Source organism: Sceloporus occidentalis, unplaced genomic scaffold (assembly GCF_023333645.1).
Source record: "Sceloporus occidentalis isolate IW3139 unplaced genomic scaffold, rSceOcc1.0.p SCAF_4, whole genome shotgun sequence".
NCBI lineage: Eukaryota > Metazoa > Chordata > Lepidosauria > Squamata > Phrynosomatidae > Sceloporus > Sceloporus occidentalis.
Window position 1 is genome coordinate 134,736,156 of NW_028316984.1, and position 26,781 is coordinate 134,762,936.

Here is a 26,781-nt window from a genome sequence, read left to right on the forward strand (position 1 = left end):
ACAAATAATATTTACACACTTTTCCTCTGTATAATTTGGGATCCTGCTATGGTTACTAAATCGTAAGCACAGCTCCCTGAACAGTGTTCTCCTTCTCCCAATGGTACCTTCAGTGCAAAAACATTGGTGGAAATCAGTATTTATAATTCAGAACTGACAAAACTAATCAAAACTAATCAGATTTGCACTTACTGGACTCAGGTGCTACCAGTATACTACATGCACACTATCCTTCAAACTGTGAAATTCCCATGATTTGGTGGCACACTTTTCAGTGTTAAAATCTTTCAAATTTCATTTAAGTGCACATTTTAAAGCAGGCTCTCTCTCTCTCTCTCTCTCTCTTTAAATACAAAATTAACGTTGAAATAGCATGGAACAGACATGTAAGCAAAGAGACTCAAAATGTGGAATGGAAAAAAAATCAACCTAACCTAACCAACTTTATTTCAGTGACACATTAAAACAAGCATATTTTGGTCCTATTTACATCCAAGTTTATAATTATTATTTACTTAGTTATTTAAAGTATTTCTGTATTGCTTCCCAGCCCACAAGGGCTTCCGAGGTGATGAACACATAAAAGCCAACTGGAACAATACAAAGATAAAACATTTTTGTTGTTGTTAACTGCCCTTGAGTCATCCCCGACTCATGGCTTAGACCTCTCCAAGCCCCCTTATCCGCCACTGCTCTGCTTAAGTCTTCTAGACTCATGGTCTCCCTGAGTCTATCCATTTGGCATGCAGGTTTCCACTCTTTCTACTGTCTTCCACCTTTCAAGCATTAATGCCTTTTCTAATGAGTCATGCCTTCTTGTGATGTGGCCAAAGTATAGCAGCCTTAATTTGATTATCTTGGCTTTCAGGGAAATTTCTGGTTTTATGTACTCAAGAACCCACCTGTTTTAAAAAAATTTTTAATGTTCCTGTTACATTTTTACAATGTTACAATGTGAAAATTTACATTGTTTTAAAAACATTTTAAAACACATTAAAATACCCTTTAAAAACTCCTAAAAACAGTCTAAAAACAATCCAGTTTTGAAATAGTTAAAACAGCAATTTCAAATACTGGATACTGTTTTGTCTGCCTGCCGGAAGCTTCAACGATTGATCCAACCTAACTTCCTAGGGTAGGGAGTTTTGCAGTCAGGGCACTGCTAAAGAGAAAGCCCAGTTATAGTACCCAATAACGGAACTTTACAAGGTGTTGGGACTCACAACAGGGTCTCCTCCTCTACAAAGATCTCAAATTTCTGGTGGGCTCATATGGGAGGCAGCAGATTGTAATTCCAGTCCTGCCATGCTGCCAAAACAGAAAGAAAAAAACAGCAATGATTTTAGATGATCCCCCACATAGCTCAAGTACATGAGATTGTGGTTCAGTGTTTAGAAGCTGGTGGAAAGTGGAACCTAATTTCCTTGAGCTTTTGCAGTCTCCTTTTTTTACACTTTTACAAATGCAGCCCCAGGGCTTTTTCTGCTTCCACCCTAGGTAAATTTTCTTCCACAATACCCCAAGGCACCCTGAGATCCGAGGCATAAAAGAAAACGTTATAATTTTTTTACCCCTCAAATGCCCTTTGGGCTTTTCTGGGCCAATTCAGGCCTAGAAAACGAATTTTTGAAATAGGAAGTGATTTCTGCTCACTTCCCATCTCCAGGACCTGAAATACATACAGTGAATGACAATGCTCCCATGTCCCCAGAGGACATTTGGGGGGATAAATTCATTTTTATTTTTTGTGGAACCCAGCCCCCTAACCTTCCACAGTTGCCCAGGGAAGCCTGGATCTGGGAATCTTGTGACATCTCCAGATGTTATTGAACTCCAGATGTTATCAAACTACAATTCCCAGCTGTCATCACCACTCACCTGGCTATCTACTAGGAGCTATAGTTCAATATTTCCTGGAGGGCTCCACAATTTTCATCGCACATTTTATCCACTTCCCTCCTACAAATGTTATTAACATAACCACAGTTCATTCTTATATCTTAAAACAAACAAGGAAATCCAAATTATGTAGAACAAATTGGAATTATGGGTTATAAAAGCTCAAATGTTTTAGCATTTGACATTCTCCCCACCCCACCCCATCCCTCTCCTTGCTTTCAGCATGTGGGCCAGCTTAGGGAAGTACCCATCTCAGTTACACAGAAGCAATCCATGAATTTATGAAAAAGCATGCAGTATATAGGCCCTTCTGGAACTGTAGCTCTTCAGAATTCAGACGGGGAGAAATCATACATAAATTTAGATTAAGGAAGGACAAGGGGTAAGCAAAGCAGCTACATACTCAACTAGTGCCTCGCACTGCTCATTGCTCTTCCAATGCCAATTGAGTCTGCCTTGCCGCCATGTACAGTATTTATATTAACATGAATGGCAGTAAGTAAAGTTGTGGTAGAAGGACACACGTCAGGGACTACATGCATGAGACTCTTATATGTGCATCCAGAAGCCAAATTGGTTCCTTACCACTGGTTTAAGACATCTCCCTATACAAAAATGCTATGTGCAGTGAAAACAAGCATGCCAATAAAGCACCCAGGTTAAATCTCTATCCTCTGCTTTTTAACATGTGAGTGAATAAAGTGGGTAGCAGTTCTGACATGGAGGAGCATTCAAACATGAGATCCCCATTTGCATTGTAAAGTGGTATTAATTCCAGAAACCTTGTGCCATTTGTTTTATAAATGTGCAGAACAGCCCTCCTTCTTCTACAGCAATTAAGAACCCATTCATATGAGTTATTTCATTCAGCTCATCATGGATTTGGCAGGCCAACTGTGCTCAAAGTGAAGCAATCAAACACAACATGGAGCCAAGACTGACATACACCTATTACTGTCCCACACATGTTGCCCATCTTACAGCATAACTGCAGGGGTCCACATGGACTTAACTACAATGCAGCTTTCTTTTTCTTTAGCCACGTTAAATTGCCTTATGTTAACAAGAAAAATAAAAATAGTCTTTGACTTGACTAAGCACAAAAACATGGTTCTTGAAAGGAACCTTAAACTTCCAGATTGACAATAAAGGATGACACAGTTCTTGAGTCAGTTACAATTACAACCTATTACTAGTAATGAAGCGAGAAATTATTTACAATGTGGTCAGTTCCAAAACACCTAAGAAAAAAATCTTTGTACCCCATTTTTGTACTGTCTACATCTTATACAACTATATATACCTCTCCATTTTTGTTTATGCAGAGCATAACTCAAAAGCCAGGGTGGGTTTTCTTTTGCACATTTTTTTTTTGGGGGGGTGGGTAGCATCCCAGTGGGATTAGAGGAGTAAGATTTAGTAGTCTGTTCCTGGACGCATCTAGGCACACATACCTTCCAGACCCCTAAGATCTTCAAGAGAAGGCTTTCTCAGTCCCATCACCTTTGTAGGCTCATATGGTGAGGACACAAAAGCTGCTCCAATGCACTGGATCTCCCTTCCATGGGAGGCTAGGCTGGCCACCTCCCTGCTTTCCTTTTGTCGGCAAGCAAAACTTATTTTATGCAGGCAAGCTTTTAATACCTAATCATGGGATAGCTTTTATATAGCCTTTAGGGCTGAAGGGTGGGGTATAAATACCATAAATAAATTAAAAAATAAGATATTATATGGGGTGTCTGTTATATGGGGTGTGTATAGTAGGTTTTAATGTAATGTAATTTTATACTGTTTTTACTTGATGTTTTTAAAACTTTTATTGTAAAGTCTTTGAAATGTTTTTATTTGTGAGCCACCTTGGGTCCCTTGCTGGGAGAAAGACAGTGTGAAAATGAAACAAACAAACAAACTGAACCTTTGGGGATGACTTTCATCCAAAAATGTTTGGAAATAAAATTCAGGGTATGCAAGTTGGAGAGGGGATATCAGTGGCTGCTTGGGAGGACAAAAGGGTTTGGGGGCACCATGCAATCAGAAGTCAGCACTTTCTACACCCTTATTACATAGCAACATGATTTCTAAGGTCCACTAAATTCCGGAAATCTTGTGTTCCTCACCATTAAAAAAAAGCCTAAGAACAAGAGATGCAGCCCACACTGTTCCATCTTTCCCATCAAATCAGTCTCTACTCACTGACCACACTCTCCCAGGCCTCAGATGCAGGTTTGGGGGGAGGACCCAAACCCCCTCCCCTTCTCAACATATGCAGCCTTGAGCCCCAGCGTGACTAATCACCAAAGGCCTGTGCAGTAGCCGCCTGGAAGAGAATTTGCATGCTGGCTCTCTGGGGGAGAATTCTTCAGGCTCCCACAGGGTTAGGCCATTAGCACTGGTTCAGAGCAGATACCATTATCCCATTGAACTGCTGCTACTCTCACGAAGCAACTGCTCAAAATGAAAATTCCAACCCTACAGGGAGCAGTTTCTCCCAATTTAATACTCTCCTTAAATATGAAAAATGAGCTTCAGGTTAGGGAAACTGAGAGGGGTGGGAGTGAAAATGACACAGAGAAACAGATATACACAAAAGGGGCCCCTTATTCCCACTTCAACAGCAAATAAGCATTTCTGCCAATTCAGCTAAAGTCAGACTGTCTTTGGCTAAAATGGGAAACACCCCTGCTTTTCAGTGTAGGGCTTACCATAAGTGGTAATTTCATGTTAAATCCAAGTTGGTCATTGCCAGAAGACCCCATGATAATTTCAAACATTCAAACCACCAGTAAAAAGAAGACGACATATTCAAAATTCATGCCCTCCGCCTCCCAAACATAAGATCAACAGTATGGCAGTTGCAGTGCTGGACACAGACCAGAGAGGCAAAGTTTCAAATTCATGTACAGCCATGAAAATTTCTAGGTCACCTTGGACCAGTTACCATCTCTCAGTCAAAGTGACTCACCTCAAATAGGGTTGCCATATCCCGCCGGGGGGCGGGACTTTCCCGGTTTGGGGCGGGTCCGCACGGTCCCACCCCGGTTTGGCCCCACCCCCGGGACACCCCCCACCCCACGATGAACTCCAAGCAGGGAAAGGAGCCTCGCCTCCGTTCCCTGCTTGGCCTCCTCCGCTGGCGAGGGAAGCGGCCTGACAGCAGGAAAGGGTCTCACCTCGGCGAGGCCCTTTTCCGCTGCCTTGTCGCCTCCTCCGCCGGCGAGGGAGGCAGCCTGGCTCTGCTCCCTGCTTCCTGGCCTCTAAGGGGAGTGGGGGCCGCCTGCAATCGCCGCGAGCGCGGGTGCCCTTCTCCCTGCTTCCCGGCCTCTATGGAGGCCCAAGCCTCCACAGAGGCCGGGAAAGGGAGTGGGGGCCGCCCGCAATCGCCGCGATCGCGGTGCCCTGCTCCCCCTTCCCAGGCTTCCCTGCTGCCTGGGAGAAATCCTCTCCCAAGCTCCAGGGAGGCCTTGGAGCAGGCTCTGCGGCTGCGGAGCCCCTTCCCAGGTTTCCCTGCTGCCTGGGAGACATCGTCTCCCAAGCCCCAGGGAGGCCTTGGAAGACTCCGTGGTCGGAGCTCCGGCCACAGGGTCCTCCAAGGCCTCTGCAAGGCTGTGGAGGCCGCTTGTCATCGCGGCGATTGCCGCGATGACAGGCGGCCCCCACGCTCCTTCCCGGCCTGGGAGCAGGCCGAGGCTTCCTCCCAAGCCGGGAAGGAGAAGGAGGACAAGGTTTAAAAATGTAGGACCTTTTTAAAAAAAAAAAAAAAAAAAAAGGTCCTACATTTTTAAACCTCGTCCTACATTTGTCCCGGTTTGGAGGTCCTCAGCTATGGCAACCCTAACCTCAAAGCACTGATGAGGACAGCACAACTGGAACAAGAAGTATGTGGCAGGGAGTGAGAGGTTTAGATTATGTACTTTCCCCTAAACTTCTTGGAAGAAGAGGTAAGATAAAATGGCATAATAAATAACAGTGGGACAAAAATGCAGGGTCATCACATTTCACTGTGCAAAAGAAAAAGAGAAAGTCATAATGGGTTTCTGTCTAATGAGTACAGTTCATCTTAATCTGAGACTACTCAGGATTCTGAAAATGTCTGCCTGTCTGAAACCCATGTCTCATGTGGCTGGAGAAAGATAATGAGGAATACAGCCCTCAGGAGAAAAAAAAATATACCCCATCTCTGACTTATGGCTTCTTGAAGATTTCTCCATTTTTTAGCTTAATATGTGTATTTTATGTAATGATTGTGTTTTAACTAAGCTGTAACTCGCCTCGAGCCATGAAGAGAGGAGGGTAAGAAATAATAATAATAATAATGATAATAATAACAACAACAAATGGGGACACCAAAATCTATTAAGTGCTTGGGGTCTCTAAAGATCTTAAACTGGCCATGTGAAAGCATAATGCAGCAATATTGCTGAAGTACAGCAAATCTGGGTTTGGTCATAGCCTGGATGGGAGACCACCTTAGAACCTGTGTACAGTGGGTCCTCGCCTTACGCGGGGATCCGTTCCGGATCCCTCCGCGTAAGGCGAATTCCGCCTATGCTCAAGCCCCATTGTGAACAATGGGGCTCGTGCATGGCGGTGTGGCGGCGCGGCGGCGCGCAGGGCGTAACGGGCACATGCACCCATTCAATTGAATGGGACGCGCCGCCCCTTCCGCCCCGCGTGCATATGCTCAAGCCGAGTAAGGTGCGCCCGCGTATGACACGGGCGCGCTGTATTCTGCTTTCAGTATTATGGAAGAAATGATATAGATGTATAAGATAAGTAAACAATTAAAATGCATCTCAGCAGAATACTGGCACACAATTACTAGCTTTTCACTGTTGCACAGACCTGGAATAAGAAATCAGTAAGAACAACTGTTAACAGTAATTTGATAAAGGGTACATCCAAACTTTCAAGATGACCAATTCTCTGTGGTTTTCTTTTTTACAGCTAGCGATATGTATCTAGCAACTGAGCTGCCCTAGCTACTGCTTGACCAATAAGTCTGGTATTGACAGTTCTCAAGCAGCCTGTTACCATGATTGTTCTAATGTTTACGCTTGTAAACATAATGGAATGAAAAAGTCAATGGAATGAAGAAGTAAACATTGCAATAGAGACTGCAAGCACAGAGACAGAAATGACCCTTGCCAAAGACAGGTAGGCAGAGAGTTCTACTCCTAATAAAGGGAAGCCAACTGTTATCTATAAATCTACCCTCTCCCGGGACACGAAGAGATCTTTAAAACTACAGGCTCACAGACTTTGAAACAATAATATCAAATAATAAAGAGAAGTACTCAAGGAAGAAAATCCGTCAGAGAAAAAAGAAAAATGATAATAACAGATGGGAGCAAAGGCAAGGACAAATAAACCAAGAAATCGATAAACTCATTCTACAGTTGTTAAGGGATAAAATCAAAACAACAACAAAAAATGAGCCCAGGGCTTTAATTATCTCACACTAGTGGTTGCTTACTTCAGCATTACTCTTCTTACAGGGAAAGGCACAACTGCTGCATCTCACTATGAACTGAACTCCTGGCTTCCAGTTTTACCGTATGAACACATGAACATCTCTACTGTTGAGGCTAAATATAACAAAATCCAAAATCCACAAAACAGTGATATCTTTATTGAGCACACAATACATAATGCAAGCTTTCAAAACCCCACAGGCCTCTTCATCAGGCAAAGATGTTAATAATCATACAGGAAAAGAAAGACATGACAATGTTACAATCACAACCCTACATTTTGTCTTAAGATGTTCTTCTGTTGTCAATTAAGATAGTCTAGACTAGAGTGATATCAATGCAAGCAAAGGCCATCCCCTCCCCCATTTTTGGGGACATGTGGGGACTGGGAAACAAAGAACTGTAAAATCATGCAATCACATTTCAACTCCATTCACCTTCATGATTAGACATATTTTACAATGTTTCCTATTTCTTTTCTTCTTCTTCTTCTTCTTTTTAACTTAACCAGTGGTAACTGACAGTAGCAGAGCTCCGGAATTGCATGAAAATGTGTTCATGTGTCTAAACTAATCTGCCACCATGTTTTCCAGAGTTTTTGTTTTCACAGTTCATAATGTATTGCAAAAGAGAGCAGCAAGGCGAAGCAAGACACCCTGCATACCCCACTCTTGATTTGGGATCCCCATGTTCCATATCTGGAACCAGTCACAATGACCATTAGGAACACCAGGTCTGGTTCCCAGGAGAAAAAGAGCGAGACCTGAGGCATGTGCACATCCAGGTAATAAGACAATCAAATCTAAATGGCTGTACTCAGTGCTTCCCCCAAGTCATCTGCATTTCCTCTTGCACACTGAGACAAAGGATTTCTTTGCACCCAAAATAATAGGCCAACCATTCTGCCTACCCCTGTTGTGTTCCCAGCCAATCTCTGTCCATCCATCCTGGGGATATCCTGATCCCAAACACTGTTTTTGTCATACTAAAATTAAAGCCATCAACAAATCCAGAATTCTGCTGTCAATTCCTGGGAAAGGGCATCAGCATTTATTATACCTTACAAAATAGCCCACCACTTGGGATTAGATTCCAGGTATAAATATTTGTGCCATCCTCAGACTTGCCCAGTCTCAGTCACTCTAGTGTTCCCTAGTCTATTCATCATACAGGTAATTATCACTCCGCTGCAAACTCCATTATCCATTTCCCACATTTCCATTTCAGTTAGCTCTCATTGCTGTGTCTGTGTGGATTGCTATTGTGTGTATGATTGCACTTCACATTTTTTAAATGAAATTCTCTTATTTCACCCCAAACCTGGAGTTCTCCTCAGTTATTACTGGTATATACAGGTGCAAATGGTCCTAAAGGTTACCCAGCCTCTTGCAGAAGCTAATTTATCCAACATTTAAAATAACACTGACATACTTAGTGGGGATCTCTCCCCAGACTCTCATCCTTCTTTAAGTAACAGTGGGGCATGGGGACTAGATGATTAAAAAAAAAGCTCACTTCCACAACAAGATGAACCAACTGTTTTATCCCAATTGAGCAGTTACTATACAGTCATTATTCCAGGTTCACAGCAATGAAACTCTGAAAACTGTGGAGTTAGCCACAGAAGACCTGTTCCCATATCTGAGATAGAAAAGTCCAAATATCTCTACTTTCTCTTTATAGATTTTTTTCCAGTAACAGACAGAAAATAAATACGAACAGAAGTGGCTTGTTATGGCCCCTCTTATCCCCAAATGATACTTCCTGTTCCCTGTTCATCTGTTATACTTTTTATATAAACACCTTCCAAGTAAAAAAGTTTAAAAAACTGAAGGGATTTCAGTGAGAACAATTCCTCAAAAAGAAAGGAAAAAAAACATTAACAGGAAGGAAACTGGGTAGACAGTGGTGTGAAGAGCATAAAAGTCTCTCAGATGCTCTGTTTGTTGAAGGCTAAGCAAAAACAGAGCCACTATCTTTATTAAGAAGTGAGGTTTATCACAAGGGACTGGCAAGACCAATGATTGCAAATGAAGTGTTAGGTGATGAGTGAGACTTATAACCTCACTAAGATTCATCAAGTAATCATACCTAGGAGAATCCCACATGGTGAACAGACTCCACTAGACGTACAGCTGAGGACAGTCACCAAAGGTGAAAATTAAATGGTACTTCTCAGATAACTGTTAGTTTCGTGTCTGTACCTGATACAAAGCAATTATCATATTTTTGCCAGATGTGCCTCTCCCACTCAGTGCAGTAAAAGTGCATCTGCTCAGTTCCACCCACAGTCAGTTCTTCCTTTCCATTATGTGAAAACATCCAGTTAATTCAATGCCTCCCACAGCACAGGTTCCTTGCCCTTTATTTGCACCCTTTCTTTAAAACACAATTTTCATATAATAACTTGCACATAAGGCAGAGCGAACACCTTCAGAACCAACCCATTTTATTGTCATAACTCTCCCACTCCCAAGGTAAAAATTATTATTGAAATCACAACTGGAAATTCAAAACACCCCAGACTGCACTAAGTATAGGGAGTGTTGGCAAGAGAAAGAGGAAATCTATTCAGAACAAGGTATAAGATGCAGGAAAATTAAATGAAGTCAGTGTCATTGTTCCTTTTATGTATGCTTTGAACTCCCTCTTTTATTCTGTGCCCCCCCTCTCCCCTTTGTTTTCCATGTCCACTGGAGAAAGGAGCCCTATTTTGGCTATGAACAATTGATGTAAACTGATCTAAGTCCTAGATCTTCCTCCAAGCTCTTCTTTATTTCTTCCGTTTTCTATTTCAAGCATCATCTGCTGCCCAAAGCTCCACCTTGACTGTTTTGTTATCATGAAATTTCCTGGCACTAATAAAACTGCCAATCCAAAATCTTTTAAATATACGGCACAATTAAGAAGGGGCAGGAGAAGAGGCAGCTGCTGACAGTCAAGACTACACAAAACTAGGTGTAAATATATAGGCTAACGTACCCACCCAAAAGTACACTAATTGAATCAACTGTTTAATTATGAACCAATACATACAAAAATCTCAATGGGTCTACTTAAGTTGAAACAACCAATAGGATTCAGCCTATATGTATTTGAAAACAAATGTTAGATAACTTTCTGACTGATTTCTTCATTACAGAGATCACTGCTCCTTACCTCTAGATAAGAGGTTTTAGAAAAACAAGCCTTTCATGGTTAACTTTATACAGGCAAACTATATGTTCACCTTGGGATTTCATTTCTAGGTACAGTTTGATATTAACATACATCAGTGGCGAGGATCCCTGTTCTGCAGTTATTGTGACAGGTGTTCTGCTGTTGAAGAACTTTGTCTACAGAAGTAAAGGATCTCAGGAACATAACTGCACTCTATTGATTCAAAAACAAGAGATCTCTAGGGAAGCTTCTGCTCTTCTAAAATTTAAGAGTATATTGATAATCTTAAAGAATCATTATTAGATGCATAAAGCACATGATATTTGACTATTTGGATTTTAATAGCCATCTTTTTAGGTAGTTTGTCCCATTTGATGAAAACAGTTTGATCAAGTTTGATGAAAACACTTTCCTCCTTTCTTTTGTTGTACCTTCATAAAGTTTGTCAAGGTGAACCCCATGTGCATGTGTTATGTACTTCACATTTAAGTGATCTGTGCCATCATTATCATCATCATCATCATCATCATCATCATCATCATCATCATCATCATCACTACTACTACAATCATCATCATCATTATCATCTCCTCCCTCTTAGGTCAGGACAATGGCAGCTGGGATGGAGGGATCTTTGATCTGCTTCTGGGCCTAAGCATAATTGAAATCTGCCTGCTTGTTCTTCTCAAGGGGCTTTTAGACTCTGGGGGCTGAACGTTAGGGATACTTACAGCAAAGCTTACAAGATGGTGATATCTGACAATCCTAAAGATATACAATGTAAATAGTTTCATGAGTGATGGAGGAAAGTGGCACCCAAAGCCTACCTTTGCTACCCACTCTTTCAGGAACAGCCAAGCATTGGTTGTGTTCACAACATGAGAAGAAACTAGAGTTGTAAAGGGCAGATGCTTCCTCAAGGCCAAAGTAACATTCCAGCATCATCACTGGAGTCAGGCAGATACAGTTAAAACTGTATATAGTCAAGTCACTGATGTGATTGTTTTTAAAGATAGGTGGTACTGCAGTCAAGAAATCAGAAGAAGAATGGGAGTTGAAAGGGCAGGTATGAAGGGACTAGAGAAGATTCTGAAATGTTAAGATATATCACTGAAAACTAAAGTTAGGATGGCCCATGCTATCATATTTCCAGTATGGTCATGAAAGCTGGATAGTGAAGGAAGCTGATAGAAAGAAAATCAACTCATTTGAAATGTGGTGCTAGAGGAGAGTTCTGATGATATCATGGACTGATTTTTAAAAGCAACAAAAATAAATATGTTCTATTGCAAATCAAGTCTGAACTCTTCCTAGAAGCATGATTATCAAAATGAGACAGTCATACTTTAGGCATATAAGAAAACATGACTCACTAAAACAGATAATAATACTTGGTGAGACAGAAGGCAACAGGAAAGGAGGAAGACCTCATTATAGGTGGATAGATTGAATTAAAGAAGCCATGGCCCTGAGTTTGCAAAACCTGAACAGGAGGTCTCACATTCATAGGGTTGCCAAAAGTCAAATTGATAGTAGTTAATGACAACAAAACCTCTCTAAATAGCCAAGACAAACTATATGGCAGCTATAGATGACCTGGGAGATGGCAGCATGGCTAGCATAGCAAGATAATGCTCTAGTAGTGCGGCCTATGGAGCTGAAACTGTGCATAATTCAAAGGTTTTCTGATTTAAATTAAAATTTGCACCACTTTTTTCAAATGCCTCGAATTCTCCTCCTGCAGGTAAACTGCTTCTTTCATTTCTATTTCCATATCTGTTCTGTATACCTTCTGGCTCTCTGCTGGGCTCCATACAATGTATTTCACATCCTCCCCATGTCATCCTGCACTCTTTGGGAATCTCTCTCCCCACCTTCCTGCAATTTGTCAGCCCATTTAAAGGATTCTACAATGTTTGCCAGGCACATCTTCCTTCTCTGCCAGCAAGTACACTGGCCAGTGAGTGAGAAGCAATCCTGGATTGCATCACACACACAGCCAACGTGACCTGTATCCTGACTGATCTTTATAGGAACACACACCCCAACTGCAAACACTGTTTTTCTTTCCTTTGCTAAATGTACAGGTCATTTAATTAAATAATAAATAAGGCTCTGAATCACAGGAAAGCCGGTGAAAACAATGCTTGGAGAATAGAACATGTTTCCACACGCTCCATGTTAACAACATGTCACTGGTTCTACTGCAGTTTTTATAAGAATGGATGATGGCAAGACAATAACCTCCCTCTTGTATAGCATTTTAGACTATAACACCACAATGCATTGAAGTAGTTTTGAGCCTCAATCCCTCCCTCTCGTCTTCCTTCCCAATAAGAGATTATTTTCTTACTGCAGCCGTCTTCATCACTATGGTCCCCACAGTCATTGTCACCATCACACTGCCACTGAGCAGGGATACACGTGCATTCACCAAAGGCGCTAACTGCACAGGTGAAGTGGTTGCGTCCACAGGAACATTCCATGCTGGTTGCTGCACCTGTTGACAGAAACAGTCAGCATGCTTTAGAGATAAGACAAGAAAGAGGCACACAAATTATTCTACATTACATGAAAGCATACAGAGCAAGGTGACACTGCAAATATATTCCCACATATAAACCACACACACACACACACACACAACCTCTGTGTCTTCGATTCCAGAGATGCAACTGAGTGGAAACAACAACTAAATGCAATCATTCAGAAAGAAAGAAAGAAAATCTAGGAATCAGTACCATGTCCAAGTATCTGGGACAATTTGGTTCAATATTGTTCACCCAAACATGCCCATCTCCAGTCCCTCTCCCATCATATCTCATCTCAAAAGTGGATAGCTCATTTGGTCCATTTTCAGATTCTGTAGTAGAGAGTTTAAAGCAAGTCTGGAAGGTAAGCAGTTTTCTATTTTTAAAATCTGCAGTTTAAAACTAAAAGGATAATCTCTAAAATTCCCATGCTGAAAACTAAGACTGGGCAGAAGGTGACTGGTAGATTGCTGGAAGATCCACACTAAATCAGCAAGGGTGTATGGCTCTAAATTGTTTAATAACAGCAAAATGGATGGCTCCACTGCTTCCAAACTTGGCTGTTCTACAGTCAGATTTGTAGTAACTTGAGTACAGATTTGTTCTTACAAAGAGAGGTCAATCTCGTAATATTGCTCATATGATACAATTGCTCACTCCACTTATTGAACCACAGTTTTGCATTTGATTTCACCCATGTTTATTTTGCATTTTGCTTCAAGTGGTGGATCTTTGGCTTTTAGTAAACTGCAGAACAGACTTCAGAGATATACTTGATTCCAGAGCGTGAAACATGCCTACACTTAACCTAGTATGACAGAAGAGTAGTAATGGACAAGCTGCTTGTTCAGAGAAAATTTAGGTCATGGTCCCTTTTGCCCTCCAATAGATTAGCATTGTGACAACACTGCCTTTGGGAATCAACCATTAAGATACATTTTATACACAATGATACATAATGGGCTTAACATTAACTGATGTTTGTAGCAGTGGCTCACAATTGGAACAATACAATTAAAAATATAAAAAGTGTGCATTAAAATAGAATTAAACTATTACAGTATTAAAACAAATTACACAATAAAATAATAAAATGCAATTTTAAAAAAAATTAAAAACAGGTATTAAAACATTACAGCACCCCAAGCTTTTTCTTTAAAAACTGTTTTAAAAGCCTTTCTGAATAAAAAGGTTTTAGCCTACCACCGGCAGGCCAACAAGGAGGGCTGTTGCCTGGAATGGATTCACTGGTGTCAGAACTATAAGCCTCCAATGGTCTGTAGAGACAGGTATGAAAATCTTACATTTACCTCTACTGTTCAAAATAGCACAGCACCATTTAAAATCCTGCATAAATTACAGACTTTTATAGACTTGTTGATTTACTCCTATTACCCATTTCCAAATTGTACATAAACTGAAGCAAACAGCACAAAACTATGAAAGAAACTACATTCCCAAATCTACAGTGCCCACGGCATCATTTCTCTTTCACAAAGTAGCAGCTCCCCACCCTGTGTGCCATGTATTTCTTCAGATTTTCTTCTTCAGATTTTTACAAATAATACACTCATGTATACCTACTGATATGAAATGGGATATATCTTTGGTGTTTTCCCTGAAGATACATTGCTATATTCCTTATACGTGAGCTATGTCTCTAAAATAAGGGCATGTGTGACATGCTGTTCAAGTGATTGAGAAACCCAGGGCAGGATCTGTGCACTGAACCTTCTCACTGTCTCATGTTCCAACTCCGGTCAGCTGAGGAGATCCGGAAATGAGCCGGAAGTCAGGCCACCGGCCTATTGGATAAGTTAAGCAAGTGATTAAGGGGATAATATGCACCCTTCTTATAATCATGTCAGAATGTTTCTTCTGCTATTTGTGTTGCTGCAGACTCTAAATCAGGAATAGCCATTACCATTTCTGAAGTTGAAACATTTCACTAGCATTTTTGAAGCTGGCAGAACACAAGGCAATTTTTATCAACTACTAACTACTAAGTGTATCGTGGCAGGAAGACTTTAGGACTGCAGGATGTACTGTGCGTTCATTTTTTTTTTAAATTCTGTGAGAAGTTTTATAACAAGAACCTTGAAGTACAACAACTAGACTATGCAAACTAGTATGTCAGGAGGACATATGCTAAGAATTAAGGAACAGAGTGACTCTGAACATGTAGCTCAGTTCAGTGATTTACGATCAGCACAAGAACTGTCACCCATAGCATTTCTAATTTCTATGTATGGATATAAATGCTGGACAGTGGGGGGGGAAACTGATAAGAGGATCAACTCATTTGAAATGTGTTTCTGTTTGAAAATTTTATAGATACCCCTGACTGCCCAAAACAATAAACGGGTCCAAGAGGAAATAAAGTCAGAAATCAAGCCTAAACTCTCCTAGAAGCCAAAATGATGAAAGTAAGACCCTCACACTTTGGATATATCACAAGACAACATGGTTTGTTGGGGGTGGGGGGATGCTTGGGAAAGTGGGAGGTATTAGTAAATGAAGAAGACTGTGTTACAGGTGTTTTAATTCACTCAAGGAAGCCTAAGCACTGTATTTGCAGGAGCTGAGAAGGCTGTTGATGAGAGGATGACTTGGAGGTCTCTTATACATAGGGCATACACCATAAGGCAAAGCCAGCTTGACAGCTATTAATAACAAACCAGAACCCAAGCTTTCATGGCCCTTGACACATAAACTCACTCATAGTTTTCTCCATGTGTTCTTTTTCAGCAACCTAATTTAGGAAGCTTTTTAGTTGTTAGGCAACTAGGGACCTTTTCACACAGAGGGACCTGCGTTGCCAAAACATTGCCAAACTGTTGCAGAAGCGCAAAGGTGAGATGGTCCATCGTGCTTCTAAAACATAACTAAGGCTTCCCACTTTCCTTCCATCAATGAAGCATGTGCAGAGAAGCCATTTTTTGAATAACGGGATATTATTCAAAAAATGCCTTCTCCTGGCTTCTCTGCACACACTTCATTGACGGAAGGAAAGTGAGAAGCCTTAATTAGGTTTTAGAAGCATGATGGGCAATTCCACTTTCGCACTTCTGCAACAGTTCAGCAACATTTTGGCAATGTAAGTCCCTCTGTGTGATAAGGGCCTAGGAGTCAGAACACCGTAAAACACTAAGAGATTTACCAATAATTTTTTTCTGCCTACTTTGCCTCAATGGAATAGGAGATACTCATCACCCCTCCGAATATCATCTTGCAGGAGGCTTTGTTTGGCTCCTGGCTTCTGCTGATTCTTCAATTACATTATCAATCAATCACCACTACAGCACATCCATACTTATTGGTCTATCTTCTTTGGAGAACTGCCTCATTAAGCAAGCTGAATATCTGAGAATGACTGAAGTCCTATGCATAGGTTAGTTAGGAGAACAATCCTCTCTGATCTGAAGGTCACCCTTCCCATGCAAGAACTGAAGCAAATGCCTGCAGGTTTTTTGCTTGTCTCTTGATAAACCAATTTGATCCTCAAGTAGCAGTTTCCCACTGAAGGAAAGAACAGTTAATCCAGTCTTAATAGAGGGATTTGCTGACCCATTGTTTAAAAAGAGAACTCTTCTGACAGAAACTGGGATGGCCACATTGCACTCATATGTTCTGATGACAGTAGAAACATCACTCAGTGATGCAGCCCACCAAGTTGGGCTAATAGTAGAAGAGGCAGAACTAATTACAACTGTGGGTCTTTTGGCCTCCTGGGATCTGACACTTGACAAGAATGCAAACTACTTAAAACAACATAATGGGGTGTTTGTGGATGCAACTGTCAAGGACTATCAACCCATTTGTGCTCCATTCCTTGGTGATGGTGACACAAATATAATCTTAGTTACCTCATAACAGTTTTGCCATGTTGCATTTGTGGACAAACATAGGGGTCAATTTTTTTTTCATGGAGAAATTTGCATCTGTGAATTGATTCAAAATCTATTCACCATTCTCACTATGTTTTAAGGCAGTGAATCTCTCCATGGCATTTAAATCCGGTTTGAAGCTCCCATTAGTCACCATTCCATGTCAAAATGGAGGCAAACCCATTTCCTGAACAGTGGCTGTGCCATCTGAACCAATCCAATAGCTTACTCTCACTATGGGAGACGTGGATCACTGCAGTACTTAAAAAAAGAACTGCTAAGAGATCAGGTGCCAAATGTACCGGGCTTAAATGGGTTTTTTGGTTGCCTCCCTGCAAACTGCACCGAGTACAATTGGTACAAGTCTGAACAACAGGGAAATAACCCGGTTTCCAAACTGGGTTATTTTGCAGTGCGAATGGGGTCCTAGCAGAAGCTGGGTGCAAACTTCCATTTACAACAACATGAAAACAGGGATTAGAAGTTTAACATACCATCTGTGGAATATAAAAGATGCAAGGCAGCATTAAGGATGATTGTAAAGGCTAGCTTATCTTCCAAGCTCTGGAACCAGTGGCATTTGAAGTCAAGCTTTCTATAAATGCAAGTCTTGTGCAATCAATCTTGCCACTAGCATTTATTATACATAAACATTAATGAGAAAGGGGAGACTCCTTTGAATTACAGGAGACCATTCTGATTGCAAATTACTCACCTCCTTCCTGGCACCAAGGAAGCTGTTGCCTCATCCTCAGTGCTTATTTGACACACTAATGTACAATATTTTGATATTCAAAGGTTTTCCTTTTATTTCTTAAAAACTTATAGGAACAAATTTAGCAGGTCTAATTTGTACAGATGAGGAAAAGAAATACAGCAATCCTCTACAGATCAGATAAGGTTTACAACTTGGGTAAGCATAAATGACATCAATCGCACATGCTATAAAGATTAACTGGAATCTGAGGAAAGTATTTTTCCATGATAAAAGAACGCAGTACAGAAAGCAGTAAATCTCATTTCAGCACTTGGAGGGAAAGGGGCGATAATAAGAGAAAGGAGGACTTCTAACAATTTGCCTTGAAAGCAAATGGCTGGAATGAAAATGGCCTAACATTTTCTAGCACACACTGAAAGCTTCTGCTAGTTTCAACAAAATCAAGGCCTTTCCAGGCCCAGTGAGCTACAACTCCCAGTTCCCTGGTCAGAGAACACTAGGCAAGAGAATGTTGTACTAAATACACAGTTTATATTGGTAATGCAGAAATTGTTTGAAATGCGTATCTAAGTACACCCTCTCATTCAGAAGTTAAAGAATTAGCAACACTACAAGAAAAATAGCATTTCCTTCCTGTCAGTTAAAAAATAACACTAAGATGGCAGATCTTGTAATTAGTAAGACTGAAGACCACTGCAATACAACAGGGAGAAAAACTACCATATATGCTGCCCTGAGCTCACTAAAGGAAAAGTTGGATATAAATGTAACTAATGTGATGTGAGTTCAAATTACCTGAAGGGTTACATTCTCCCACATACAGTACGACCAGCTAGGCTTTGAGATTTTGGGGAGATATCCTTTCAGTCCCACCACCTTCTGTGACACTAGTGTGGACACAAGAGAGGGCTTCTTCAGGGACTTGCCAGGTACCAGGACTCCCTACCTAGAGTAAGTCTTTCTCCATGTTCTCCGTCATTGGGCAAAAAACATTTTTAATTATTCAAGAGCATCTGGCAATTGATATAACTTTCTGTGACAGGGGCTTTTAACTGAACAGATACTGTATATTTCCTTACACTGGTGTGTTTTTAAGCCAAGTTTTAAATGTTTATTCTTTTATTCATCTTCTGTATTAGCACTATGTCACTGTAAGCAGTCCTGGGTATCATTTAAGGTAGTGCAGTAGAATACAAATAGATTAAAATAAGTGAAGAAATAAGTAAGATTCTGTGTCAGTCCTACTCTAATTAAGTGCTACTTCAAAAGAAATTCTCATTAAATATCTTGGACAATCCATCTTTAAAACAGAGACAGTACAGTATTGCAAAAGGCTCACTGAATTATTTTAGAGACCTTTGTAGGATGAAAATTTATATCATGGAATGCTATTAAGAATAATAATGATAATTGGCTCGAATATGAACACACAAGTCAAAAGCTGGCTGAAGAATCATAAACAAAGGGTAATGAGAAACGGCAATGTACCAAAGCTGCAGGAGGGATGGAGCTATTAGAAACTACAGGGCCTGTGTTTAGATCTATTCTTTTCAAACATCTTCATTAGTGACCTGGGAAGTGGGAATTAATGCACACTGAGAGGCCTTGAGCCAACACCAAAATAGAAAAGGCAACATATACTCATGAAGGAGCAAAACCAGATAAAAGGCAGGAACTTAAGACTCAAGTCAAGCTCATGGGATGGGAGGCAATCTAACACAAATATAAGACAAGAGAAGCATACTTAGGAATACTAATGCTTCAATCTTAATTATGGTTTCAGCCTAGTCCAAACCTGTTTATACTCAGAAGCAAGTCCATTGAGTTCATTTGGGCTTACTTCCAAATAACTGAAGATAGGACAGCATCATTACTGGAACAGAAATAATAACGAAATTAAAATGGCTTTGGAGTAAACATAGGAGATTGTCAGATGGGGAAAATTGGGGAAGAAAAATCATTCTCCTGGCAAAGTTGCACAATCGTGCTGAAGATTTTCAGACGACATCACGCCTATCCAGGACTTAACCCGTGAAGATGCAGAAATGCTCCAGCAACAAACCATTCCTGGGACTTCCCCATGGTTTGCTGCTGGAGCATTGCTGGATCTTCATGGGTTAACTCTTGGGTAAGCACAATGTGTCTGAAAGTCTTCAGCATGATGGCATGACTTTACCGGGACTTTATCTTTTACTCCCAGCTTTTTTCCCCCTTCTGATAATCTCCACAGTCAAGGTCACGGTTTAAGACAAAACAAAACACAAGACATGTTAAGAGGAAGCTGAGATTTGTGAACTCTGAATCTTGACCTGATCTACAGATATTTTCTCTGAATATTCTGCCATTGATCTTCAGACTCCTCAGGCCATCTTCTGCCCTCAAATAGGGATGAAACCTCCAGAAGCAGCTATTCAGCTTTTGCATCTGTTATAGTCATTACAGAACATACAGATGTAAATGTTTTAACGTTTGAAACACCCTTTCAGTTACTGGGGTGGGGGTTGTTTTGGCATTTTTAGCAGCCTATGAATCCCCTGGAGAATTCCAGGGACAAAAAATTGTCTCGCAAACCTATTGCATTTGCTACCCTTGTTCTGTGCCATGTAACAGATAAGACTATTAACTCCTTTGCCTGCAGAAATATAAGGTTGCTGTTGCACCCATGAATCACCTTTTTGCTTTCTATAATTACTGCTAAAATCCTCATCCATGTTCTAATCATGCCTTACTTAGACTACTGCAAATTTCTTCCGGAATGGCCTTTTGTTCCCATCATCTTAGAACTTTTCGGCCAAATCTGCTAATAGAAAGAAAAGAAGGCTGCTAATACTAATCTTAATTATTCATTCTGCCTTGCATTGTCTTCCTATCATTTTCTGCATCAATGCTGGTTCCCTATTGTCAAAAAATATTTAACACTTATATTCTAAACCACATTTCATCCTTCCTCAACTTGGTGCCTTTCAGATCTGTTGACTACAACTCACATCATCCCATTTCAATATTGGCCATGCTGGACTCAATGGACTTGCTTCTGAGTATAAACAGGTTTGGACTAGGCTGAAACCATAATTAAATTAAATAAGAGGTTGTAATGAAGCACATCTAGATGGCAACCGTGTAGTATAGTAGATACTATATGGATTTAAAAAGGAAGAACATAAGGTTACAGGAATGTTATTTATTTCTCAAGCCTAGATAAAGCTTGAAAACTCTTGAAAAGGTAACCATTTTGCACTTTAAAATAAACTGTATACTAAATGTCAAGCTTTCTAAACATAACTCATGCATGAATCATGATTTTGAAAATCTGAAGCTAACATTATGTCTCTGAGTCAACACAGCATGCTGGTAAACTTATCTGGTGAGATGTGGTTTCCCTGCCCCCTTTCTAGTGGCCTGGCATGAATCCTTCAGGCAAAATTGAGTTGCTTGTCTACAGCCACTGAGCTTCCAATGCATTCCAAAATGGCACTGGGTGTCCAGGGTCTCCTTCATCTAATCTCAAACCACAATAATTTGCTTTAGCTCTGATATTTTGGTACTTCCAAGGGACAGGCTTCAATTCAGTCTTGAAGCCAGACCTCTCATTACAACATACTGTATCAGTCCCAACTCACTGGTCTGATTCTAGTGCCTCAGTGTACTGTAGATGAGATAGTTCTAGGGGGTGAGAAAATGTGTTTCCTGTTTACCAAATGCTTTTCTTGATGTACATGCATATCGTTCAGAACTTAAATTTGTCTCACAGTATCACATACCACACACTACAAACTACCCAATGACTCTTCAAGGAGACTGAAAAGAAAAACACATTTAATCCTTAGTATTTTCACATTCACTTACAAGCTCTTATAGGAATAATTTTTGAACACTCACTGTTCTTCAGTGTAGTATTAAATTACAAGAACCTTTAGAGGTCAGAACAAACAAGACCACCCAAATGGCACATGGTTTGATACCTTGAAACTTATCAGCTGCAAAATATGACAAAGTACAACATACTCACTGCTTATCATCTAGAATACTGATATAAATTATATGCTAGGTGTCAACTGCATGCAACCTTAAAAGGAGGGACTTCTGGCTGCTTTATGCTCTAAATAAAACTTTTTAGAAGCTGATAAAAATTACTGGTGTAACAGTGGAAGCACTGGAAGATTTGCAAAACTGCCTCAGGAAAAGAGATTTTCTGTTTACACCACAAGAAAGGAATTCTTGTTATTTTTCCTTTCTGAACCAATTAAGAATAAAAATACATTTCCTGAGATACATAAATAATCTTCCAAAATGCAAGTCCTACAATAATACAAATATTGTTTTAATACAATTCCTATCCCCATTTTATTGAAAGCATTATCGCAATTATTAAAGGAAATAAGTTCCTCCAGCCTTCCAGTAATTAATCCTATTTCAAGAGACTAGGAATATCAGAGCAGAATAACCTGAAGAGGGTCATCAAGGTTGCAGTCCACTCTACATGTGTATATTTCACAGGATTTCATAGGATTTTCTTAGGCAAAGAATATTCAGAGATAGTCTTGCCAGTTCCTTTCACTGAAATATGAGATATAGCTTATAGCACCTGGTATCTGTTGGCAGTCCCCCATCCAAGTACTAACTAGGGCTAACCCTGCATAGCTTCCGAGATCAGACAGATCTTGTGACTTTAGGGTATATAGGCTCCACTATGCCCTTACCTGAGATTAAACACTATTGAATATAATGCAATTTACTTTCATGTAAGTACTGAAAAGCTCCAGTACTATTATCAATTCACCCCAGGTCTTTCCTTACATCCACTAAAATTTATTCCACAGAACTGACTACTGGAATAAATATTCCAAATATTCTCCAAAAGCAAGCTAAAGGATACAGTCTAGAAACACTGATACCACAATTAAGCAAAGGATCTGGAGATTTTTTTAAGTGCACAATCTGGAGTTTAAAGACTGGAGTCTGAAGTAAAAGTTAAGGGTCAACAACAGCCCAGTGAAAGGAAACTATCTGTCAAAAATAACTTCCAAGTTTGTCATTTGACATTAAAATGAAGAATGCTTATCAAAAGACTATCTCCTTCTTTCCTGTCCTACACTAGACCAATGTTATAAACACTGGGTGTTTGTGCAACAACTCTAATTGTATGGCCTTTAAAGATCCTGCGTAATCCCAAGTGGCAAGAACAGTCTCTCATTATTTAAGAGCTTACTACTTTTATATCTCTAGGAATGAAGTCCAATTCCAGTTCCAGCTGTTCGTGGCTGTTATTTCTTTACTCTCTTCATGACAATGTTTTGACACCTTTAATATCAGATTTCACATCATCTGAAGACTAAATTACTTTGGAACCTGTATCCTCATATGATAGAGCTCAACAGTGACCACTAGACTACCTGGTGCTCTAGGCACCACTCTCCTGGGCAATCCAAACATGTATGGAACCTCTGCTTTGTCCTTGAACATGCATCCTAAAGTTAAGCTCTTTTTAAAGAATAGCCCTTGTGATTAAAACTTATCAGTTCTTTGGAGGTGCAAGCTTAAGCTCACGAAGAGTGTGGGTTCATCTGCTAAGAAAAGTTCCTATTTTCTGACTAGACCACAGACTTCAGGAATGGAAGATTTTGCACAACTGGCTTTCACTGAACTTAGATGTCCATAAATTAAGAGTGTGATCATTCCTCAAGGGTCTTCCTAATAACATCTAACCAGAAGCTTCTCTATAACAAGCTCTGTGTGTGCTCTGTACCCTATTCTTCCAGCACATTTCTATCCTGGGCCTGGTAACAAATTTGTGTTACCAGGAAAAGTCTTGCTCACCAGTGGGGCTGTAACTGCCAAGAGCCAGACGATGAGAAGAAGACGAGCTCAGTCTCATGTAACATTTTTGTGGGTTCAAGGGCTGCAATCTGACATTTTTTATTACAATACTGTGACATGAGCAGCAGAACCCAAACCAGACCTCTTCTTCAAAAAGGGTCAGGCAAAGGGTTCATTTTGGTATAAGAAGCTCTCCATTTTAGAAGTATCTGTGAAATACAGCTCCCTTGCTGCTACTCTCTCTTCTACCAGAGATTGGGAAAGCAAGCCACAGCGACCTTAACTATGCAAAAGGAGTTCTCTCAGCAAGGACAAAGTGTGGCTTTGTGGCAAAAATGAAGCAGAAATGTCTACTTTGCAATACCACAGGCCAAGGAACTTCAAAAGAGAACCACAAGATAAATGTCACTATCTTGGGAGAAAGAATGGCTCTATAAAAATTTTAAAACATCTAACTAAACACACACAGTATTATGTTTCCCGCCAAAGAATGAGCAAAATAGAGAGCTTATTAACTGCCCAGACTGAGCTGACTATGGCAGAACTAAGCCAGACTCATCAAATCAGGGGCACCACATCACCACAATGTCATCACAGATCCCCCACTGCTTACCAGAAAACTGGAAGAAATTAAGACTTGAAAGTAAAAGGAACCTTAGACAGTATTTTGTGGGAGAAGGGGGGAAACCAACATTGATAAATACTTTCTATGGGTTCATGTGGGGCCAGCCATTTCCAGTAGTACCGCCAAAAGGAAAAACCACCTATTTGGCTGTAAAGTTATTACAGAGCAGCCAGGGAAGATCAGCTCTGTTCAGCCCACCCACACCTTTTCTGCTCTCTAGATGGGTCATGAAGCCTCATTCTTCGACACTTTCTGTTGCTGGGCTCCAACCTCCTATATCTACAGTTCACAAAGGATTTATGTGAGTACTACCCAGTTTTTCAAGAGATGAGAACAAAATACTTCCTCACCTTACTAGCAGCAAATCTTTGGATCTATGCATTGGCAAGTGGCAAGTGCTATAATCCATATCTACTTTCACACTTCAGTACCAACTCAACTGCTACACACACACGTGTGTATGTTTCATCTTTCATGTTGTGGCTATATGGCAGTGATGTAATCTTTTCTGAAACCCAAACAGAAGGAAACAGTCAGACAGCAAGGAAAAAATCAATCACCTCTACAATTCCACACTGGGGTTTTACACATCAGCCATTACAGTTATTTTTCATTATTGAATCTCAAGCTCATGTGGCATGCTTGTCAATCCACCTGGACTGTGAGAGAGCTGGACACTGAAATGATGTATGAAGCTTAAGCCAGAAGATCAGTTTTCATTCTCTCTCCCACTCTCACCAGACTATGCTGCTACTAAACACATCATTAAGCAAACCCTATGGAAACCAATTCAGTGTCACACATGTGTGTCAGGATTTCCACACTTCAACTCAGGAAATCAAAATAAAGCCTCCTGCTCCACTTCAACAATCAAAGTGCAGTCTGTCTTTTCCCTCTTGGCCCCCGACCTAAATAAAGTGCAATCAGCATCCTGTGTTACTGGAAAACAAAGCCCCGTTAGGCTCAAGACACACTGTTGCAGGTCGCAATCTCCTGTACTAGCTGTTAAATTACGAAAAGGCTAACCTTAAAAAGGAAAGGCCAGCTCCAATGCAATTGTTGACACTGGAATTAGATTACTCCTCCATGAAGAGGCTGCCTGACTCACTGGCACAATTCCAAAACTTAAATGCTACTGTTACTCTGAGTCCTGAATTAGTTTTGGATTTTGGGAGTTTGCGTTGATCCATAGCCAAAGGAAACATGAAAACCAGAGGGAAATTTGTTAAATGTTGACAGAGCCATAGGAGGAAAACTTTAGCAAAGCTACTAAGATACAATCAAAGATAGAACACACCAGACAGAGACAAGCACCAAAGGAAGTCAAAATAGGGACATTGAAAAGGGAGAGACCTTTCTCTAGGTGGAAGAAGTTATCCAAAGAATGCTAGCAGATCCACTAGATATAAACATGGAAATATAACTCAGAAGGCAATGCATTAGTAATTTGTCATTATTTTTCCCCAAGTAAGATGTTACTAATGAGGAACTAGTAAAATACTGTATTAACAACATGTTAATGTTACATTTTTAATTAATCAACCCTCAATCTCCTAGAAGAATATTTGAATATTTGAAGGGATGTCATATTGAGGAGGGAGCAAGCTTGTTTTCTGCTGCTCCAAAGACTAGGACCCGGAGCAATGGATGCAAGCTGCAGGAAAAGAGATTTCACCTCAACATTAGGAGGAACTTCCTGACAGTAAGGGCTGTTCGACAGTGGAACACACTCCCTGGGAGTGTAGTGGAGTCTCCTTCCTTGGAGGTCTTCAAACGGAGGCTGGATGGCCATTTGTCGGGGATGCTTTGATCTGGATTTCCTGCATGGCAGGGGGTTGGACTGGATGGCCTTTGCGGTCTCTTCCAACTCTATGATTCTATGATTCTAAGATTTGGAAGATTCCTTCCAAACTGAAATGTCTGCAATAGCAAGTACATTATACATTCCCATTAAGCAAGAATTATAACCTTTACATTGTTCACCACCCTAAACACATACTGTAACAATAGAAGGTTGATGAGCTCTGAGTAATGTTGCTTTTAATGAGTTACTTTTTACACATTATTTCTAAAGCTCTGCATTTAACAGCCATATCCCTGAAAGGCGAACACAAGTTCTTACTAAGATTTGACAGATTTGACTACAATGGATATTTTTATGTCATTCTCTATATTTACGGGGAGAAGGAGGAAACAATGCTTCTGACCTCTCCCAATTTAGTTCAGTAACAATGCCAATTTGCAGGTGTAAAGGTGTGTGTTGCAGAAAAACAAACAAACCAACACAAAAATAACATCTAAGTCATGACACCATAAAATCTCATGATACCATAAATTTTATTTTATTTAAAGACAGACGTTTTCCTATGGCATCACATTTTGAGGTTGAAAAATCTTCATTGCTATGCCCATAATATAGATTCCCCCCCCCCCCCCCACTACTGTACAAATCTTGGTAATGAGTGCATAACCCACCCCCTTTAAAATGCTGTATTCACATCAGTGGTGTCACTAGGGAGGTACATTTGTTGCGGTTCACACCTAGTGACACATCAGAAAAGAGGTGACCCTTGGTCAGGCCCTCCTCCCACTGGGGGTGAGAAGGTGTGGCACAGCGGTTAGATGCCTGTACTACAGCCACTCACTCAAAACCATAAGGCTGCGATACCAGTGA

At 40.4% G+C, this 26,781-nt stretch overlaps 1 protein-coding gene across 1 annotated transcript in view; it reads right to left on the reverse strand.

Moving 5' to 3' along the window:
- LRP4 (LDL receptor related protein 4) overlaps positions 1-26,781 on the reverse strand; it is a 135,480-nt gene that overhangs the window by 62,445 nt on the left and 46,254 nt on the right. The window contains exon 2 of the mRNA XM_089523127.1: positions 12,883-13,029. Coding sequence (XP_089379253.1) covers positions 12,883-13,029 — 147 coding nt within the window. The remainder of the gene's footprint in view (positions 1-12,882; positions 13,030-26,781) is intronic.